Source organism: Sminthopsis crassicaudata, chromosome 1 (genome assembly GCF_048593235.1).
Source record: "Sminthopsis crassicaudata isolate SCR6 chromosome 1, ASM4859323v1, whole genome shotgun sequence".
NCBI lineage: Eukaryota > Metazoa > Chordata > Mammalia > Dasyuromorphia > Dasyuridae > Sminthopsis > Sminthopsis crassicaudata.
The window spans coordinates 334762403-334783644 of NC_133617.1; the positions used below are offsets into that span (position 1 = coordinate 334762403).

General features: G+C 34.3%; 1 protein-coding gene across 2 annotated transcripts; it reads left to right on the forward strand.

The window, feature by feature from the left end:
• The first annotated feature begins 433 nt into the window (after positions 1–433).
• CMBL (carboxymethylenebutenolidase homolog) lies at positions 434–21219 on the forward strand. Of its 2 annotated transcripts, none has more exons than XM_074279130.1 (6): positions 434–526; positions 2954–3210; positions 7564–7671; positions 19453–19595; positions 20311–20402; positions 20843–21219. In XM_074279130.1, the coding sequence occupies exons 2-6, from the start codon at positions 2996–2998 to the stop codon at positions 21020–21022; spliced, it is 738 nt and encodes a 245-aa protein (XP_074135231.1). In that variant the 5' UTR covers positions 434–526; positions 2954–2995; the 3' UTR covers positions 21023–21219. The 2 variants fall into 2 exon arrangements, with proteins under 2 accessions (XP_074135231.1, XP_074135230.1); XM_074279129.1 differs by having other exon boundaries at positions 439–574.
• The last annotated feature ends 23 nt before the right edge of the window (positions 21220–21242 follow it).

The window sequence follows — 21242 nt, forward strand, 5'->3', positions numbered from 1 at the left end:
GTTCGCTGTTGTATTCAACTTTCTCTTGGTATTCCATATTTTTCCTTCCTACTTTTCCTCCTTTCTCTGTTGGATTTAGATTATCTGAGAAGGCACATCAGAAAACTCAGATTTTAAGGCAAAAATCTCTAGATGGAACCAGAGCTTAATTGTGAAAGAGGAACATTTGCAACAAAGACAGGCACATTTGATTTTTATTTGGTGTTCTCCTTTACGGTCTCTCCCTTCTCCCCCTGCTATATTCATATGGTTGCAACATCTTCCATATTACTGAAGTCAACTAAAAAGAAATCAGAGTATTCTGTGGCAGTGAATGAAGCCTCCCTTTATTTTCTCAGATTCACTTCCGTTCAGCCAGCTCAGGTCCCTCCCTCTTGCTTCTATTTGTCCATGACTCTTTATCCCCTTCTTATATAATCAGCAAGTCCTTCCCCTCTCAACCACATATTAAGGAAGGCACAATCCGGGGACTGCTTTCTGACTCAGCAGTGCAATTAAAGCGACTCTGCAGCTGTTAAAGAAGAAAGTAAGTGATTTCTGATCTATTCTCCAGAGTTTAGCAGAATAAATTAAGGTATGTATGGGGTACACATGTGGAGCAGAACGACAGGCCACAATAGTTTTGCTGTCATTCATATCTATGTTATGTACACTTAGATATGGCCCTTCAAAGCTTCACTTAAAGTGATCCTAGAACTATTCTGATCTCCTATTGGTGGAGGGTAGAAACATAGAAACGAATGTTGTGGATGCTGCCTATTGAGTTGCTGTCTGTATTAATTTTTTTGCTGGATTGTTTTCTTTGTTACAAGAGAAGACTTTTTCGAGGTGAATTGGAGAGGGGTACACATGAGAAAATGACTGATGTAATTAAATAGAAAGCCTCACATCTCTTACTGTAATGGCAAAAAAAAAAAAAAAAAAAAAAAAAAAAAAAAAAAAAAAAAAAAAAAGAAAGAAAAGAAAAGAAAAAATAACTCCAAAACAAAACTAAAAAACCTCAACCCAAGAGCAAAAACTAGGATTATTTCTGTAAAATTGGGGACTGCATGGTATGAGGCAATTGGAGATTAGGCCATTTCTGAATACTTCTGTTTGAAAAATCAAATTATTATAATAGATAAGACTAACAATTTATCTACATATTTACACTTTTTTTCAAACTGGTTATCATCATGTTAAAGGCAAATGAAAATTGTGCAATATAACCTACGATATAACAAATATTTATTAAATATCTACTCTTATCAGTTATACAGAGCACTGTGCCAGGCCCTAGATCATGTATCATAATAATCTTGTATTAAAAGACAAACCTATAAAACTCTAATATTGTCCGAAGTGAATTTTCAAGTCCCAGGATGATCTAAAGTTAGAAAATTAGGTAGCACTGGACATAAGTTTACAAATATAGCATGCCCCTTCAATATGACACATTCCATTTAAGTCATGGATTATTATCTCAAAAGCAAGCCAAGCAACTTATGGGGAGAAGAGAAATGTAACATGCCCTCCTGGCAGTTACAATTACTAGTCTGTCCTAGGCCCAACAGAGTACCTTTGACCACTGGCCTTTGCAGTGTCAACTCTACCTGGCTCGCCTCTTCTGAGGCCTTCAAAGGCCTCTGGCCACACTTTCTTGAAGAGTAGTTTAATAACCGATAGCCCAATCAAGAACAGCCACGTGTAATCTTAAAAGCCTTTATTATACCTACTCACATAATGCCCTGATTTGTCAGCTCCCTAGTGAATATCTGGTCAGAAGACCCACGTGTTCTCTACTAAACTCCTTACTTCTCGTCTATCCATCAGCTTGGCTTGGCTACCCCAGGTTAGGGAGCCAGGTTAAAGAGAGCGACTACTGTCTGCAGTGGGCCTGTGAGGTGACACACACAGCCAACCAGCGGGAGAGCCATCACCCATTACAAAGCTATCTCAATATGGCCAGGATCCCACCCACAGGGCAGTCCTAATATCCACAGAGAATACTTCCAGGACTCAATCTCCTATTGCGCTGTGGCGCTGCCTATTTAAAGGGCCCTTACAGAGAAATATTTTTCTTTAAATTTTTTAAAATTCTCAGTGACCTTATAGCATATAATTGTTGCTTTTCAAAAATTTGATAAAATTAATGGTAGGAATTTATCTTTCAAATATGAGCAGACAATGGAATGGAGCATGACTATTACAATATTTTTCATAAGCACATAACTAGAAGGATCATCATAGCAAGACCTGCTATCTTTCTCTTTCCACATTTATTTTTGTCTATCACAGCTGGTACATTACAGATGTGAATAGAGTCTTTTTGCATAAAGGAGCATGCATGTATATAGTTTTATTGTCATTCATATGTAAGTTATACACATGTATATAATTATGACACATAAACATATATGTTCAGGATCCCAGTCCTGTTTGCGAGAATAAGTATAAAATGCTATCTGTGTGTACACCCCTCTATGAAAGATTGGGACTAGAATACACTGTCCACAGAATATACAGTGCTCATAGAGATAAATGTTTCTTTTTTAAAGTAGTTGATATAAAGGCAAAAGAGAAATGATTTGAAATTATAAAATACTTCATTATGGATAACACAAGTTTCAAATCAACCCCAAAGGGGAATCAGAAATAATTCCCAGAGTGTACTCAGGATGAAAAATCAGTTTAGAATATGTATTAATAGGAAGGCAATGTTGTCAAATACAAGACTTCTGGCTTCTTAATGGATTCTTGCTGAGAGGTTACTTACTTATTAACCTGTTCTAACTTGACAGTTTAGAAAAATTGGCCAATGAAAAATAGAACCTAATTTTTATGAATTATATCTTTTATCAATGATATACTATGTGTTCAATATATAGTATATAAAAATGAATTAGATATTTTCCTCAGTTTTGATTTGTAGCTTGCTTAATTTCCTGGATTTATGTTGTTCTATTTGTTGTAGTTTCAAGTTTCCCTTTCCATACCCTAAACGGAAGCATTCCTAATGGCTAACGAGGCTCAGCCTTGCCCATGCGACATTGGGCATAAGATTGAATATGGAGGCCTGGGATATGAAGTGCAAATCGAGCACATCAAGGCTTATGTTAGCCAACCACCATCCAACACAGACAAAGCTGTGCTTGTTGTTCAAGATATTTTTGGCTGGCAGATGCCCAATACCAGATATATGGTTGATATGATTGCAGCCAATGGATACACGTAAGTAGGAAACACAAAATGCTGTTTTTCTTGAACTTTTGTTTCCATTTTTCCTAGTACAATTTTTTAAAAGGTTAAAAACTTCCAGGAAGATTTTATTCATGTTTTGGATTCAGATTATGCTTGTAGGAGGATTACACTTTAAAACAAATACCTTTCCTCCAAACATATTCCAGACTGTCACTGATGCCTAACTCTCAATCCGTGGGGTTTTAGGATAAGAGAAACTCTGGAGACCTGTCCTTTGTCCCATAATTTTGGCAGCTGGAACAACTTTTAAGTCAATTTGAAGGCCTTAATAATGAACATAGGAGTCTGCTTTGATTTAATGTTCCTTGAGCCAACTCCCTATTCTGAAGTAGCTTTGAACTTCCCAGTTTTTTAGCTGAAAGTCACTCATTTTTCAACTTTTTGTCCTTTGTTTTGTCCCTACAATTTTACTGAAACTCTCCCACCCCCAGCAATTACCTTTTAATCATTGATTCCAATAACTTTTTCTCAATCTTCATTCTTCTTGACTATTCTGTTGGAGATGACATTGAAGATCTGATTCTCTCCCCCTCTTCCCACCTTTCTGGGTCCTTTCTTATCTTGGATTACCTTTTTCTATTTTTGTTACTTCCTACCAGTCTGGTCACGCCCAGTCTTTGCTGAGTCATTTTCTTCTCTATATGCCAAATATGTGGATGCTCTTCAATAATTGTTGCTGAATCATCTTCTCTGTTCTGTGTCTATATTCCTTTCTTTGGTTGTCTCATGTACTCCCATGACTTATCCAGACAACTCATCTTAAGACAGATGACTCCCATTACTGTATACTTAGTTCCAAATTTCCATTGAGCTCTTATCCTGTACGTCTAACTACCTACTAGACAATGCTACTTGCATGTTCCATCAACAACTCAAATTTAATATGATCCCAAATGAATCTTTTCTTTAAACTTGTACCTCCATGCTTTCAAAAAAAAATCATGGAAAGACTTATACAAATTGATGCAAAACAAAATAAGCAAAACCAGGACGATCTACCATGAATAATTTAGCTCTTTTCACCAAAACAATAATCCAAGTCAATTCTGTAGGATTTGTAATGAGAGGTGCTGTCCATCTAAAAAGAAAGAATTGATAGCATCTAAAAGCAAATTAAAAATATTTTTGTCGTATTTTATTTCCCAGGATGATTTATATGTAAATGTGTTTTGCAATGACTGTACATGTATAACCTATGTCAAATTTCTGGCCTTCTCAATTTAGAGGGAGGAGAGGAAGAGAGAGAATTCAAAATACATAATTTTGGAATAAAAATAATATTAAAAAACTTACAAGTAATTGAGAAAAAAGCCAAAAAACTTGTACCTCCTCCTACTTTCCTATTTCTTTTGATGGTACCATGATTATATTAGTCATTCAGATACCAAAAACATCTCTGACATTTCCTTTTCTTTCATCTCATAAAATCTATTGGTTGCCAAATTATTACTTCTGCTTCTACACTGGTCACATTGTCTCCTCTGTACTCATATTATTACCCTTATCTTCTCTTACAATATCTGAGATATAGTGCTTACTATATATGACTCTGAATAAATATTTAAAAAATGGGATCTTAAAGATAACTTTGTCCCTTTCCAAATTTTCTGTGGGAACTTAGATTCTTTTTCTGATATTGTCATACCTTTGTATTATACTTATATATGCTCCCAAGTAAAATATAAACTCTTTGAGGAAAATCACTGTCATTTAAAAAATATTAAGTTTAATTTTTTTTTTTGAATGAAGATTTGACTTTTCTCGTTCCTGCAATATACCACTGAGAAAGCAAGAAATTACAAATTCCAATTATAAACATATATGGAAGAAAAATAAACTCCCATATTGGACATGTCCAAAAAAATACCTTAGTCTCTATTGTGAATCCATCATCTCTCAAGAGGTAGACAGAATGTTTCATCATGAATCCTTTGGAATTGTGATTGATTATTATGTTGATCAGAATTCCCAAGTTTTTGAAAATTGTCTTCGTAATATTGCTATTGTATACATTTTTTTTTTGAGATTTTCGTCTCCAAATTCCCTCCTCTTTCCCCATCCCTTTCCTTGATTAACTAACCAATTTGGTATAGATTATACAAGTGCAGTTGTGTAAAACTTATTTCCACCTAATATTATTCTTATATGTGCATATGTTGTATTGCTCCTTCACACTCATCCTATAGTCTAGGCGACTATATGTTCCTATAGATCAGGAACTATGTCATTTTTATTTTTGTATTTCTAATGCTTAACAATAGTTTGAGTTGTTTATTTGTTGAGTGAATCTAGTCCTTCTCTCCCTTCCTTCCTTCCTTCCTTCCTTCCTTCCTTCCTTCCTTCCTTCCTTCCTTCCTTCCTTCCTTCCTTCCTTCCTTCCTTCCTTCCTTCCTTCCTTCCTCCCTCCCTTCTTCCTTCTCTCTCTTCCTCCCTCCCTCCCTCCCCCTCCCTTTCTCTCTTTCTTTCTTTATCTTTTTCTGTGTTCTCCTTTGCAACATGTCTAATATAAAGATTTTTTTTTGGTATGACTGCAAATGTTTAATCCAGATCAAAGTGCATGCCTTCTTAAAGATAGGAATTTGAAACTAAAAAATTATTTTAAAAAATATAAAAATTGTTTTTCTGTATAATTAAGAAAAAAAATGAAATGAAAACATTCTTTGAAAAAAACGAAACAGTCTATTTGGTTGCTGGTCAGGATAGTTCTTTCTCCTTATGAATCACTCCTATTGTGTAGGGAAATTTCTGAATCAGTAGAAGGTCAAATTAGATCAGGGCTAAAAAAAATGCATAAAATAAAACACATGTAAAGGAAACCATTTACACTGAAATACGGTTAGCAATTTTTTTTTTTAGGTTCACAGATCCTAAGTTAAGAATTGAAATGCAGTTATTGAAACTTTTTTTATGTTCACAGATTCTAGGTTAAGAATCTTTATGGTTTTTCTGATTCTAAAATATGATTCTTTTCTATATCATTCTGTTATAGGCTTTAAGTTAAAAAATATATCATCATAAAAATATAAATATTAATTTGGCCACTGTGTTGGAGTATAATTGCTTCTTGCCATTTAAAATTAAAAAAGAAAAATGGTCCTTGAGTTAAAAGTTTATTTTCTTGTCCTTTGACATTGAACAGTAAAGAAAAAGTAATTGGTTTGAACTGGGTTGACCTTTTAATAATCAACTTTAATAAATATCTACTTGACAGAAAAATGCCCACAGTGAACAAACATTAGATAAGGAAAAAGTACATGAGGTAATTTCTTTTTTTAATTCTTATTTATATATAATTTTTTTATTTTCAAAACACATACTTAGGTAGTTTTCAACATTCACCCTTGCAAAAAATCTCATTTCGATTTTTCTCCCTTCTTTCTTCCTACCCCTTCCCTAGACTTCAAGTAATCCAATATATGTAAAACACATACAATTCTTCTATATATATTTCCACAATTATCATGCTCCACAAGAAAAATCAAAGCAAAAAGAAAAAAAATGAGAGAAAACAAAATGCAACCAAACAACAAAAAAAAATGAAAATACTATATATCTACACTTAGCTCCCACAGTCTTCTGTGTACAGATGGTTACATAAGGTATTTTTAATGAAGAAAATGTCATGGTCTTACAATTCATATGACAAATCTGTCCCAGAGAGTTCCTTTAAGTAAATAAGCATGTGGAACCACTGCAGAAGACCAGGAGATACCCAGATCTGCTGGGGTAGACAGCTTTCAAACGGGCCAGCTAGAGCCTCCCTATTTTTTCCCCTCTTATGTGACTTTGAGATTTCTTTAGTAGAAGGAACTCTATTGGCACTACCAACGCAAACTGGCATCTTTTCTGCAACTTATTGTCTTAGAGAATTGCCTGGACCACTGGGATTTGTCAGGACAAAATCAGCATGTGTCCAAGGAAGAACTTAGATGGAGGTCTTCCCGTATCTAAGGCTAGCTCTCCATCCTCTAAGACACACTACCTCATATATAATTTATTAGTATTTTCTATAGTATTTAAAATTATTTTTGAATCATATTTTCTGTTATAAGTTTTGAACTAGTTATTGCAGAATCAAGGATTTTCCAATCTGGCAATAGGATGTTATTTTACTGGGAAAAGAATTTTATCTTCATACCCTTTAGTTTTTTGTTTTTTTTTTTCTTTATACCCAAAAATTCTGTCTGTGAAAGGGGTGTAGGGCAGAGTAGGGTGCACAGGTCAACTTCTTGAATTGTATAGACTACCAATTAACTAAGAATTATGTGTCTGATGAATAATAGGCTGGAATACTGAAGATGAATTCACTTTTCTATTTCATAGAGCAATCTGCCCAGACTTCTTTGTAGGGAAAGAACCTTGGCACCCATCTGATGACTGGTCTACCTTCCAAGAATGGAGGAAAACAAGAGATCCTAGAAATACTGATAAGTATGTGATCCTTTTATTCCCTAAGTAGTATGGTTTTAGCAGTTGGGCCTTTCATTTTTTGTATCTCCAGCACCTTTCACACAATATACTTAGTCTTTGAGTTGAATTGAATGGACATGTTGAATGAACCCAATCCATGCCATATGGGACACAGTCATGAAGCAGGAAAGGAGAAGTGGCGATTCTTCCAAGGCTGAGCTGCTGTCCATAACTTCCTGGGCCTATTTAATAGCACAAAGACTCGTATTAGGATGTCTGTGAATATCTGGAAAGTTGCCTGGAGAAGTGAAAGAAGCATAGCCAGTGATTTAATACTTTCTGCTGAGTCCAGCCCAAATTTTGACATGTTCTGACGTGACCAAGAAAGCAGAAGAGAGATTTGACGGGAGAAGCCTGGGAAGAGTAAGAGAAAGCATTGAGTCCTGAGAAAGCTTGACTCAGTTAAAGAATGATGAATGATGGGGTATGGAGAAAATGACATATTGATTTAGTGAATGCACATAAGAGAGGGAGGGAATTACGGTGAGCATCAGTGTTGAGTTCCAGCTCTATATTGAGCCTTGGTCTGGAAGAGGCCACCTGTCGGGGCAGGTGGTGATTTGTTTCCTTATATCACCCACCTCCATCTGCTAAGGGTACAATGGCAAAGATGTATAAACCAGATTTTGTCTATTACAACTCATCTGAATTATGAGCCCCTCCTAATTCTGTTTCAACAAATATAAGGAACAGATGGATGTTCCAAGACATATCATAGTATAAAGCTCTCTTTGGATTCTTCAGAGTTAAATCAGCAACAGTGCTATTTCTGACAGAAAGTACTATGCTAAAAAGGATTCAAGCTTAGGTTTAGCCACAGACTATGTGCTATCCATCAGAGAAGACCAGTCAAAGTAAATTTGGAGAGTCTCAATATCAGTCTCAAGCCAATAGCATTATTTATATATTTATTCATTCACCCACCCACCCATTTATTTATTTATCTGTTTATTTAGCCAATCATGAAGTTGTTTGGTATCAGCATTAATGGAGTACTTGGACTGATGAAATCACAGCTTCTGACAGTTTGCACAGTTTATTAAATAGGAGAAAGGGCTCTCACAACTCCTATTGCTCCTGCTACTGCCACAAATCTCCATGTTGAATCTTTCAGTTTCTTTTCACATAAGAGAGGGGAGGGGGAAAGGCATTGTATCAAGTGCCTCTTTTGTAAGGTATTTCATTCCTAGGATTGTATTGCCCATTTTTGTGTTTGAAGCTTCTGTTACTTATTACTAGTCCCTACACATTCTTTTTTTTAAATTTTTAACATTTTAAAAAATATTTCATTTATTTATTTTTATTAAAGCTTTTTATTTGTAAAACATATGCATGGGTAATTTTTCAAAATTGATCCTTGCAAAGCCTTCTGTTCCAAATTATCCCTTCCTTTCCCCCATCCTCTCCCTTAAATATGCTAAAATATGTTATGTTCAATATATGTATACATATTTGTACAGTTATCTCGCTGCATAAGAAAAATCGAATCAAGAAGGAAAAAAAAACTGAGAAAGAAAACAAAATGCAAGCAAACAACAGAAAGAGTGAAAATGCTATGTTGTAGTCCACACTCAGTTTCCACAGTCCTTTCTCTGGATGTAGATGGCTCTCTTCATTACTGAACAATTGAAACTGGTTTGGATCATCTCATTGTTGAAGAGGGCCACGTCCATCAAAATTGATCATCATATAGTATTGTTGTTGCCGTGTATGATGATCTCTTGATCCTGCTCATTTCACTTAGCTTCAGTTCATGTAAGTCTCTCCAGACTTCTCTGTATTCATCCTGCTGGTCATTTCTTACAGAACAATAATATTCTATAACATTCATATAGCACAATTTATTCAGCTATTCTCCAATTGATGGGCATACATTCAGTTTCCAATTTCTTGTCACTACAAAAAGAACTGGCACAAACATTCTTGCACATACAGATCCCTTTCCCTCCTTTAAGATCTCTTTGGGATATAAGCCCAGGAGTAACACTGCTGAGTCAAAGAGTATACACAGTTTGATAACTTTTTGAGCATAGTTCCAAATCGCTCCCCAGAATGGCTGGATGTATTCACAGTTCCAACAATGTTACCAGTGCCCCAGTTTTCCCACATGACCTTCAACATTTGTCATTATCTTTTCCTGTCATCTTAGCCAATCTGAGAAGTTGTCTTAGACCAATCTCAGAGTTGTCTTAATTTGCATTTCTCTGATCAATAGTGATTTGGAACATCTTTTCATATGACTAGAAATAGTTTCAATTTCTTCATCTGAAAATTATCTGTTTATATCCTTTGACCATTTATCAGTTAGGGAATGGCTTGAATTCTTATAAATTTGAGTCAATTCTCTATATATTTTAAAAATGAGGCCTTTATCAGAACCTTTGAATGTACAAATGTTTTTCCAACTGATTGCTTCCCTTCTAGTCTTTTCTGCCTTAGGTTTTTTTTTTTTTTTTTGGTACAAAACCTTTTTAACTTAATATCATCAAAATTATATATTTTCTGATCAATAATTATCTCTAGTTCTTCTTTGGTCACAAATTCCTTTCTCCTCTACAGATCTGAGAGGTAAGCTATCCTTTGTTCTTCTAATTTGTTTATAATATCATTCTTTAGGTCTAGATCACCCTACACATTCTTACAATGCAATATTCAATAACTCACATAGGTCTGATAACTTCTAAATTCATTTAGTGCTCTTTTTCTTAGGATAAGTGAAAGACAAATAGACAGTGAAGAAAGAATGCTTTGGTTTTACTTTAAAATAGGCTCTACTTACTTACCTCCTGTCTTGAATTCATTTTTGGTTATTCAGTTAATCAGACAATAAACATTTATTAAACCTATGTGCCAGCACTGTGTTAAGTGTTCAAGGATACAAAGAAATGGGAAATAATTCCTGTCCTCAAGAAGCTCATAATCCAATGAGGGAAGATGGTAATACATACAAAAGAAATTGAAAATGGGAGGTAGGAGAAGAAATGGAGGAAAAGGAAATGGAGGTATCTGACCTAAGATTAGAGGGTGGGAAATTATGAGGTGGAAAATAAGGAGATATCTGCCTTATTGGAAGGAATTCTCTAATATCCACCCTCCATTCTGTTCAACCAGAAGGAAGGAGGAAATTCAGGAAAGTATAGATAAATTTCTGGGGAACATGATGAAGACTAGGAGTATGGCCAGATAGGTTATTATAGTGCTATTACAATGGAGGCAGAATGTGATCTATGAACATTTTCTATATAGGAAATGATACCTAGGCTAGGAATATCTTACTCTCTCTCACCAGTATGACCTTAGGATCTTTCTTTCTTAATATTATATCTGTTTTCCACACTGGTAGTTACTTTGTTGGCTGATTGGCCATCTGGACTTACTCCTTAACAAAATCCCTTATCTTCCCTTGTCTCCAACTGTCTAGCCACCCATTCTCATCAGCGGGAAGGCTTGGATGCTTTTCAAGTGATACTTCTGCCTCAGGCTGAGTTATTTTAACCAGGTTTCTGTCATCCCAATGAGCATCTGTTTGAAGGTCAAGGTTCTTCTATTCCCACCCTCCAACTCCACTTCTATTAGTGTGTGCTTATATACTTGGAAAACTAAACAATGATCATGGGTGCATAGAATGGAGGCCTAGGAATTTGTGTATTGACTCTGTTCTTTGCACCTGAGACTTAACTTACAGACATGGAGGAAAGAAAAAACATGTGAAAAGTGAAAAAAAATTGTTTTTTATTGTCTTCTAAAGAGAAAAAACAATGCTGATTTGTTTCCTTGTGGAATCAGATTATGTTCAACATAATGATTATCAGGGTGGTTTTACAGCCATACCTGTGTCAAAGAAAAGGAGAACCATAATTATCAGAAGGAATGAAATTAGACATAAAAACTAGTGTTGTCAAACTGACATTTTTGAATGGCCTTTCATAGTCTGCACAGAAATTTCCATCTACCTCCTTTAATTAAACCTGCTTTTCCTTAAAACCATCAGTGTTTTTGGTTTTAACTTAATTTTTTTCCCTTTGCTTAATTGATAGTAATTATGTCTGTCAGGAAGCTGTGGTGTATAATATGTTAAAACAGTATTTAAACAGTAATTAGATGTATTTAAATATATTTTATATTAAAAAAAGTATATTTTTCTTCTATTTTTTCCCCTTGAAAACATACAGTATTTCAAATACATTACTTTGTTATAATCAGGGAATTTTATACATTTTTACAACCAATGTTTACATCTCCTACAAATTTTCTCATGTGTGGTTCTTGCCCATATTTTCCACAAAAATTCCCATGGAAGATTCATCCAATTAGCTGGAAGCCTTCCTCTTGTTCTTTTATTTTGAGTACTATTAGACTACTTTGTTAATTCAATTGTTGTTTCTCATGTCCCACTCATCTCTCTCCTAGCTATATTTGTCTTTGATTTTGTGTTTTATGCAATATCTCACATAGAAGACATTATTGGTCCCCCACTATGGCCTGAATATTTTTATTCCCCTTTGGGTTACTTGCAATTCAAAATCTATGATTGCATGTTCCTTGTTTGAAAAATCATGTAGTATCACTTAGGGAATATTGATGTTAAACAGATAGGATTTCATAGAGTAAAGCAATTAATTCCTGAGAAATTTCCCAAATGTAAATGAGCTTGATTGCCTTGCTGTACTCCTATCTGATCCCAAATTACTAACTAACAGCAATGCTTAACCAACATATCTTTTTTTCTTCTTTTTTTTTTGTGGATTAATTTTACTGTTTACCCATATAATAGCATATTTGCAATCTAGTCCATTTATAGTTTCCATACATGTGTTTTTCCAGTATGGAGAGATCCATCTCTCTTAAGTTACTGTAGATTTCCAAGTAATAGGAGCCAGTATGGCTAAATTCTTTTCCATAAACTCCTATAAACATATCTGGATATCCTGATAGAGAAAACTAGACAGTCCAATCTTGCTTGATTAGGGAGAAAAACAGGGAGGTATGTGGACACTGAAGGTTGAGGTTGAATCAGGAGAACACTTTGTGTAGCGCTCCAAAACCAAGGAAGAGCCTGGGCACAAGTGCAAAGAGAGACCTGTATCAGGACACCCTAGATGCATACTGGATCACTGCAATGGAGACACGTGCCAATTAGCATGTTTAGTCACCTAGACCTATCAGAAGTAGTTTTACTGAGCAAAGAATCCCTGGGTGGAGTATAGAGGAAGGAGGAAGCCAGTGAAACAAAAAAAGTTAGGGAAAATCATATCACACAGTAAAGGGGCTAAAACACACACACACACACACACACACACACACACACACGACAGAGTTGGGGATAGAAATGTGTATCTCTCAAGAAATTGGAGAGAAAAATGAGAAAGAAGGAGGCGAAACTAGATAGAGGGTAGACTAAAGGAAGAATTAATCCTAAGAATTTGCAAAATTATCTATAGATGTTTGAGGTGGCAAAGAATGAGATTCTGAGGGGATCCCATAAATTAGGGAATAGGTAAACAAATGTAAATGTGAAAATTCTATTGTGCTGATCTCTTTATCTTTTTATCTAAAGATCAATCATGATTCTGGAGAATTAATGATGAAACATCTTAATCACTCTTGATAGAGAGGTGAAGGAATCAAGAGTGGTCAATGTGAAAATTTTAAAACCGGTTTTATTTTTCTTGTGTTCTCAATTAGGGCATAGAGAAGGTAGAAAACAGAAAAATTGAGAGGTAGATTTTGGTTGATAAAAATGATATGTTTTAAATTCCACAATTATCATGCTGCAGCAAAAAAAAAAAAAAATCAGATCAAAAAGGAAAAAAATTAGGAAGAAAATAAAATGCAAGCAAATAACAACAAAAAAGTGAAAATGCTGTGTGGTGATCCACCCTCAGTTCCCACAGTTCTCTCTTTGAGTGTAGATGGCTCTCTTCATCATAAGATCATTGAAACTGCCCTGAATCATCTCATTGTTGAAAAGAGTCAAGTCCATTAGAGTTGATGATCATATAATCTTATTATCGTGTACAATATTCTCTTGGTTCTACTCACCTCTCAGCATCAGTTCCTCAAACTGTTGATCGTTTCTTACAGAACAATGATATTCTATAACATTCATAAAACCGTAACTTTTTCAGCCATTCTCCAAATGATGGGCATCCATTCTGTTTCCAATTCCTTGCCACTACAAAGAGGGCTGCCACAAACATTTTTATACATGTGTGTCCTTTTTTCTTTTTTGACTTTTTTTGGGATACAGCCCAGTAAAGACACTGCTGGATCAAAAAGTGTGCTCAATTTGATAGCTATTTGGGCATAGTTCCAAATTGCTCTCCAGAATAGTTAGATCAGTTCACAACTAATCCAGTTCACCAACAATGCATTAGTGTCCTGGCTTTTCCACATTCCCTCCAACATCCATTATTAGCTTTTCCTCTCATCTTAGCCAGTCTGAGAGGTGTGTAGTGATATCTCAGAGTTGTCTTAATTTGCATTTCTGTGATCAGTAGTGATTTAGAGCATTTTTTATATGACTAGAAATGGTTTTAATTTAATCTAAAAAATTGTTCATATCCTCTGACCATTTATCAATTGGAGAATGGCCTGTATTCCTACAAATCTGAGTCAATGCTCTCTATAATTTATGAAGTCTTTATCAGAACCCTTGGATATAAAGATTTTTCCCACCAGTGTTCTGCTTCCCTTCTAATCTTGTCTGCATTGGTTTTGTTTATACAAAAACTTAATATAATCAAAATTATTCATTTTGTATTTCATACTGTACTCTAGTTCTTCTTTGGTCATGAATTCCTTCCTTCTCCACAGATCTGAGAGGTAAACTATCCTTTGAACAAAGGATAATTTGCTTATAATATTACTATATGTCTAAATTATGAACACATTTCCACCTTATCTTGATGTAGGGTATTACATGTGGGTCAGTGACTAATTTCTACCATACTGTTTTCCAATTTTCCAGAAATTTTTGTCAAACAGTGAGTTCTTATTCCAGAAACTGTACTCTCCGCTTTTTAAAAACACTTTTAAAAAACTTTTGATATGTTATACATCCCTTTGTAGACAATTATTTTATATAGTTTGGTATTGAGTAAACAAGATGTTGAAACATTGTTTACATCTTCCTCATGAAACCATAATTTTGTTACATTCGATATTAAGTATACTTTTGATGAACAATACATTTTTCTGAATCTAACTTTCATAGGTTTTCTTTTTAAAATAGATTTTTTTTATTGATCATCTTTTGTTTTTATATTACTTAAATTTCCCTTTATATCTCTCGTGATTACCACTTACAGAGAGCTATCCTTTATTATAAAGAATTTGTTTAAAAAAATAGGAAGAGAAAACTGGTCAATACATTGAAAAAATATGACATTAAATGCAATATTCCACACATGGAACTTTCTTCCTCTCCTAAGAGAAGTGGAGGTATCTTCTTCTACCTCTTCTCTGAAGCCAAGCTTGCTGCTTGTGATATTTACACTTTCATTTTTAATCATTTTATGGTTATTATCCCATTTCAATGGCTGTAATCATTGTGTAATTTTGTTTTCTTGGATCTCCTTACTATACATCAGTCCCTGTTAGTCTTTTCATTCTTCCTTGCATAGATCATATCCATTATTTCTTACAACACAATAATATATCATTAAATATTAGTCTTTATACAATATCATCTGAAAAATGAAGAGATTGACCTAGTTGATCTCTAAACATCTTCCAGGTCTTACTTGATGGTAGTATATCTCACTTTACAATTATATTGAAACACTGCCCCCTACTGAATATATGGAATTGTGCGGGCTGTCTTCAGAATCCGTTGGGCAGTTTTAAGATTTGTTGAATAGGACTTTAAGCTGTTTTTGATCATGGTGTTCAGATAATCCAGTGATCCTTAAATTTTTCCTTCTTCATCTGTTTTTGATATTATTGCTATGAGATCTTACATTTTCTTCTACTTTTTCGGCCTTTTAATTTTAATAATTTTTGTTATTCCATTAAGCTTATCATTTGGTATTTGGTCCATTCTAATTTATAGGGAGTTTGTTGCTTAGGCAAGGTTTTGTATCTTTTCTGCTAGGATATTAATTATTAATCCCTTTTCAATTCTTCCACAGCTTTCATTTCCTTTCCAACTACCACCTCACACCTCTTAGACTAGTTAAGATGACAGGAAAAGATAATGATAAATATTGGAGGGGATGTGGGAAAATGGGAACACTGATGCATTGTTAGTGGAATTGTAAAGTGATCCAATAATTCTGGAGAGCAATTTGGAACTATGTCCAAAGGGCTATCAAACTGTGTGTACCCTTTGATCCAGCAGTCTGTATTCCAAGGAAATCACAAAGAAGGGAAAAGGACCTAGATGTGTAAAAATGTTTGTAGCAGCTCTTTTTGTGGTAGTGAAGACTTGGAAAACGAGTGGATGCCCATCAATTGGGGAATGGCTGAACAAGCTGTGGTACAAGAAGATAATAGAATATTATTGTTCTATAAAAAATGTTGAAGAAGAATTTTAGAAAGGCCTGGGAATATTTACACAAACTGATGCTGCATGAAACAAACAGAACCAGGAATACATTGTACACAATAACAGCAAGAATGTGCAATGATTAACTGTGAAAGGCTTGGTTCTTCTTAGTAGTTCAGTGATCCAAAGCAATGCCATCTACATCCAGAAAAAGAACTATGAAAACTGAATGTAAATCAACACCTGCTATGTTCACTGTTTTTTTTTTTTTCTCTTCAACATGATTCATTAAGCAATGTGTATTAAAAATAAATACATTTACTAAAAATTTTTTTAAAAAGGAAATATTCTAGGGAAAACAATAAAAGTGAAAAGGTAGCCAAAAAAAGTTTCCTGTTGGTTGGCATAGTGTCACATGTCTCTGATCTGCTTCTGGCAAGGTTAAAGCTGGCAAATTCTCTGAGTTCAGGAGTTCTGAGCTAAGCCTATATCAAATGTCTTCAATTTGGCCCCATTATGGTGAAGTTTCTGGCATATGTTTGGGGATAAGGGTACCAGACTACCTAAGAAGGGGTAAATGTATTGAAGGTTGGAAATGGAATAGGTTAAAGTTTCTCTGGTAATCAATAGTGGGATTGTGCTGTACTTTCTGAGACAGGAAAAGCCAGTTTAAAAAAGTCACTTATGAGAGCCTGCCTCTTTCCTTCATATGCTGTTATCAAGGATGTCTACAATATTTGTATAGATAACACATGATGAACTTAAGTAAAGAGGGCATTATTACAGCTCGTGCATCAAAATGTGTTGTGGAGGAAAGAGCTTGATGGAGATTTTCTAAATTCTTATACAAGTGGTCAGGTCAGTGATCTATTGAGAAATAGGATTACTGATAAGGGAATGAAAAAGGCGTGTAGACTACAAAAAGCCTTCAAACTGTGTATTAAAAATATTTTGCTCATAAACTGGGAAAACATTTTTACAGTTAAAGATTCTGATAAAAGCCTCATTTACAAAATATATAGAGAATTGACTTTATAAGAAATCAAGCCATTCTCCAATTGATAAATGGTCAAAGGATATGAACAGACAATTTTTGGATGAAGAAATCAAAACTATTTCTACTCATATGAAAAGGTGCTTCAAATCATTATTGATCAGAGAAATGCAAATAAAGACAACTCTAAGATACCACTATAAATCTGTCTGATTGGCTAAGATGACAGGAAAAGATAATGACCAATGTTGGAGGGGATGTGGGAAAACTGGGACACTGATGCTTTGTTAGTGGAATTGTGAATACATCCAGCCATTCTGGAGAGCAATTTGGAACTATACTCAAAAAGTTATCAAACTGTACATACCCTTTGATCCAGCAGTGCTACTACTGGGCTTATATCCCAAAGAGATTTTAAAGAAGGAAAAGGAACCTGTATGTGCAAGAATGCTTGTGGCAGCCCTCTTTGTAGTGGCCAGAAACTGGAAACTGAATGGATGCCCATCAATTGGAGAATGGCTGAATAAATTGTGGTATATGAATGTTATGGAATATTATTGTTTTGTAAGAAATGAAGGAGAGAAGTTGGAACAGAAGTTTTTTCAAGGGCCAATGTTGAAAAATTACCCATGCATGTTTTGTCAATAAAAAGCTATTAAATAAAAATATTTTGCTCAAAAAGAACTGGAAAGTAGTAGATGGGGCAAACATTAAATGACAACAAAAAATGAAACATTTTATCTTAATGATTAGTTGTTTGTAATATTCTTCTCTAAAATATGTCCTCTGGGAGCAGGTTTCTTGGTGGGCTTCTGGAGACAGCCTTCCTTTCAGTTCAATAATCATAAATGCAGCCAGGTATTAAAAGTCCAAATCCTTTATTTTCTCCTTTCAAGTATTGTCTCCTTCCTTGAGCCTGGTTAGCTTTCTTAGAGGCCTCTCTCTCCTTGGTTCTGAGAGCTCCTGACACTAGTTCTTTGCCTCTGTCAGCTTCAGTCTCCAGCTCCTTCTGAATGAGCTTCTAGTGGGCTTCTCAGAACTTCCTGCCCCTGACAGCTCCTCCTTATATGCCCCACACTGAGTATACATCAATCATTACATCACTAGGAAACTATTATTTGTTGTAGGATTAAATCAATGCTAAATTAGATTTAACTACTGTCTCAATTTCACTTATTTAGCATCTTGTAAGAATTCTAACAGTTGTTGACAGATTATTTTGAAATATATATTCTCTTTGTGCAGTTAGATCAGCTATTAAGGATAATGATCAAATAAACACTAAATTATAATAAAGATGAGAGGCTACCATTTGTGGATGCATGGTCTTCATAGTAATCTGTTTAAACAAGCTATTGATTCTAGAAAAACCAGGAAATAAAGGTTGAAGACATCAACTCTGACAGTGGAAAAATCACTTGAATTACATCATAGTTGGGTGTAGAAACCATTTGTATGTTGATGTTTGAACTTTGGGATATGTAAATATTGTTAAACAGAGCCTGAGGTACTACTGTGTTGCTAATAAGCAAGGAAAGTGAATGGATGGGGCTAAGGCTTTGCCAGAGACATAAGAAAACTCAAAAACAACTTTTACCTACAGAAACTATGCAAACCCCTTTGTATGCGCTGTAAAGATAGGGAAATCCACTTCAAAAATGCATGCCTTCACTCAGAATTATTTTGCTTACTTTCCTAATGCCTTCCTTTAATACATTATTAAGAATATCATTATGAAAGCAATGTATGACTATATGTAAAGAACAAAATCCCTCAAACTTAATGCAGTGTAATTAAAATGGCTTAGTTTTGTCCTTGAAAAAGAGAGAAAATGCACTTCTCTCCCTTTGTTAAAGTGAGTGGGATAGGATTAGGTGATTTACTTATGTGGAATGGTCCAAATATTGTCTGACTCAGCTGAATGTCACTGCTTTCTTTTTTTCCCAATGTTCCAAGGGCTTAAAGATGTTACAAAAGAAAAAAAAAAGTTATCAATAAAATTAAAAACTTTATAAGAACTCAGAAAATGATAATTTCCTGTTTCATGATTAGTTCTAATTTCTCTTTATTCACATATCTTACAGTATGACTTAATTTTGGCATTGCTAATCCAACATTAGGGTTTAAACAATCTGGTTCAATACAAAACTGCCTTTTAGCATGGTCAGATACAATACACTGCTATTGGTAGAATGGCTATTTTCTTTGTAGTATCTGTGAAGCCAATCCTACTTTAATACCTCTTACTGATTTGTTACAGAGAGGCCAATGTTGTTCTTAAGTATCTGAAAGAGAAGTGTCATGCCCAGAAAATCAGCATTGTTGGATTCTGTTGGGGTGGAATTGTTGTACATGATTTAATGATGAAATATCCAGAATTAAAAGCAGGTGTCTCAGTCTATGGTAAGCCTTTTATTTTATATATGATTTTAAAAATATTTTAGTTTTGAGAGATGGAACCTTAATAACAAAATGGAAAATGAATTCTTGCTAGCATAGCTTTTCAGGGAAACCTGATATAAATATATCTTGAATGTATGAACGGGATAGTTAATACTTTTGAAGGTAGAAATGAGTCTTAATTGAGGTTTTTCTGCCAATTTCTTGTATGACATTGGGCAAATGACTTCATTTCTTTTGGCTTTAGGTTTGTCTGCAAAATTAAGAGGCTCAGATTAGATTTCTAATATTTCTCCTTTTAAAAAATTATATCAAATACAGTTGTATATATAATACTTAGTTAACAATTGTAATTGCTAATCCACAGAAAAGAACTAGCTCTCCCCAGCACCTAAGTCACATATGCTTCAAATTAGGGACCACAGCAGTGACATTCATTCTTAAAGGCTACTATAAAGTATACATACTGACCACTATAGGGAGGTTTCAATTCTCTATAATAAAGGCTTATTCCTAAGATATATCATGTATCATGAAGACCTAGCTTTTACATTTATGTAATCTGCATATGTAGCCTAGAACTCTATTTTCTTTTGGTCCATCTACAATCCATCTTTCCTTTGAAACTGACTTGTGAGAATTTTTTTAGGTTTATTGTTAACAAATGCTGATATTTTGCTTAACACAGTACATTAAAATTCTTTTCAATACTTTCTAGGCATTATCAGAGATTCTGAAGATGTATATAGTTTGAAGAATCCTACACTCTTTATTTTTGCAGAAAATGATGCTGTAATTCCTCTTGAGCAAGTAAGTAGGGTCATTGCGCTTTCCATGAAATTATCTGAAAGGAACTGCATGATGTATATTTGTAGGAAATGCCAGTTCTTAATGAGAAAATAAATGGTAAGACAATGTAAGTATAAAGATTAAAAGGAACATGAATTGTTTTATAATTTTTCTAAGAGAAGACCTGCAACATCCCTGTCTTAACCCATATGCAATTTCAAAATATGGGAGAATTAAGCTCACACAAAAGAATAGCTCTAGCAAAGTACTAACCTTTTAACAGCCCAACATAATGATATCAAAAAAATTGGTATAATTGCCATCTTAATATTAAATTACTTTTGCTACAGGTAAACCTTAAAGTTAACAAATCCATTCTAGCTATACAGCACATTTTGAACAATGGATAATTTGTAAACTGGCAACAAATTGTTAATACAGAGAAATGTTTTGCATTACAGGTCACTCTGCTGACACAGAAGCTTAAAAAACACTGCAAAGTTGATTATCAAGTTAAAATATTTCCTGGGCAAACTCATGGGTTTGTGCATCGCCAAAGAGAAGACTGGAATCCTAATGATAAACCATATATTGAAGAAGCAAGAAAGGATCTAATCAACTGGCTGAACAAGTATATTTAGCCAGTAGCAAGACGTAGCTTTTTCAAATTTCTTCCAAAATTGAATTCTTTACAATTGACTTTCAAAAATCTGGTGGCTATAAATACAAATTTTACCTAGAAATTTTAACTTCTACTTAAAAATTATATGCCTCATTTATTTATCTAACAATTATTCTCTTCATGCTTTATACAATAAACATAGCAGGAAAACAAAAATGACTCTCCTCTTTATACAAGGT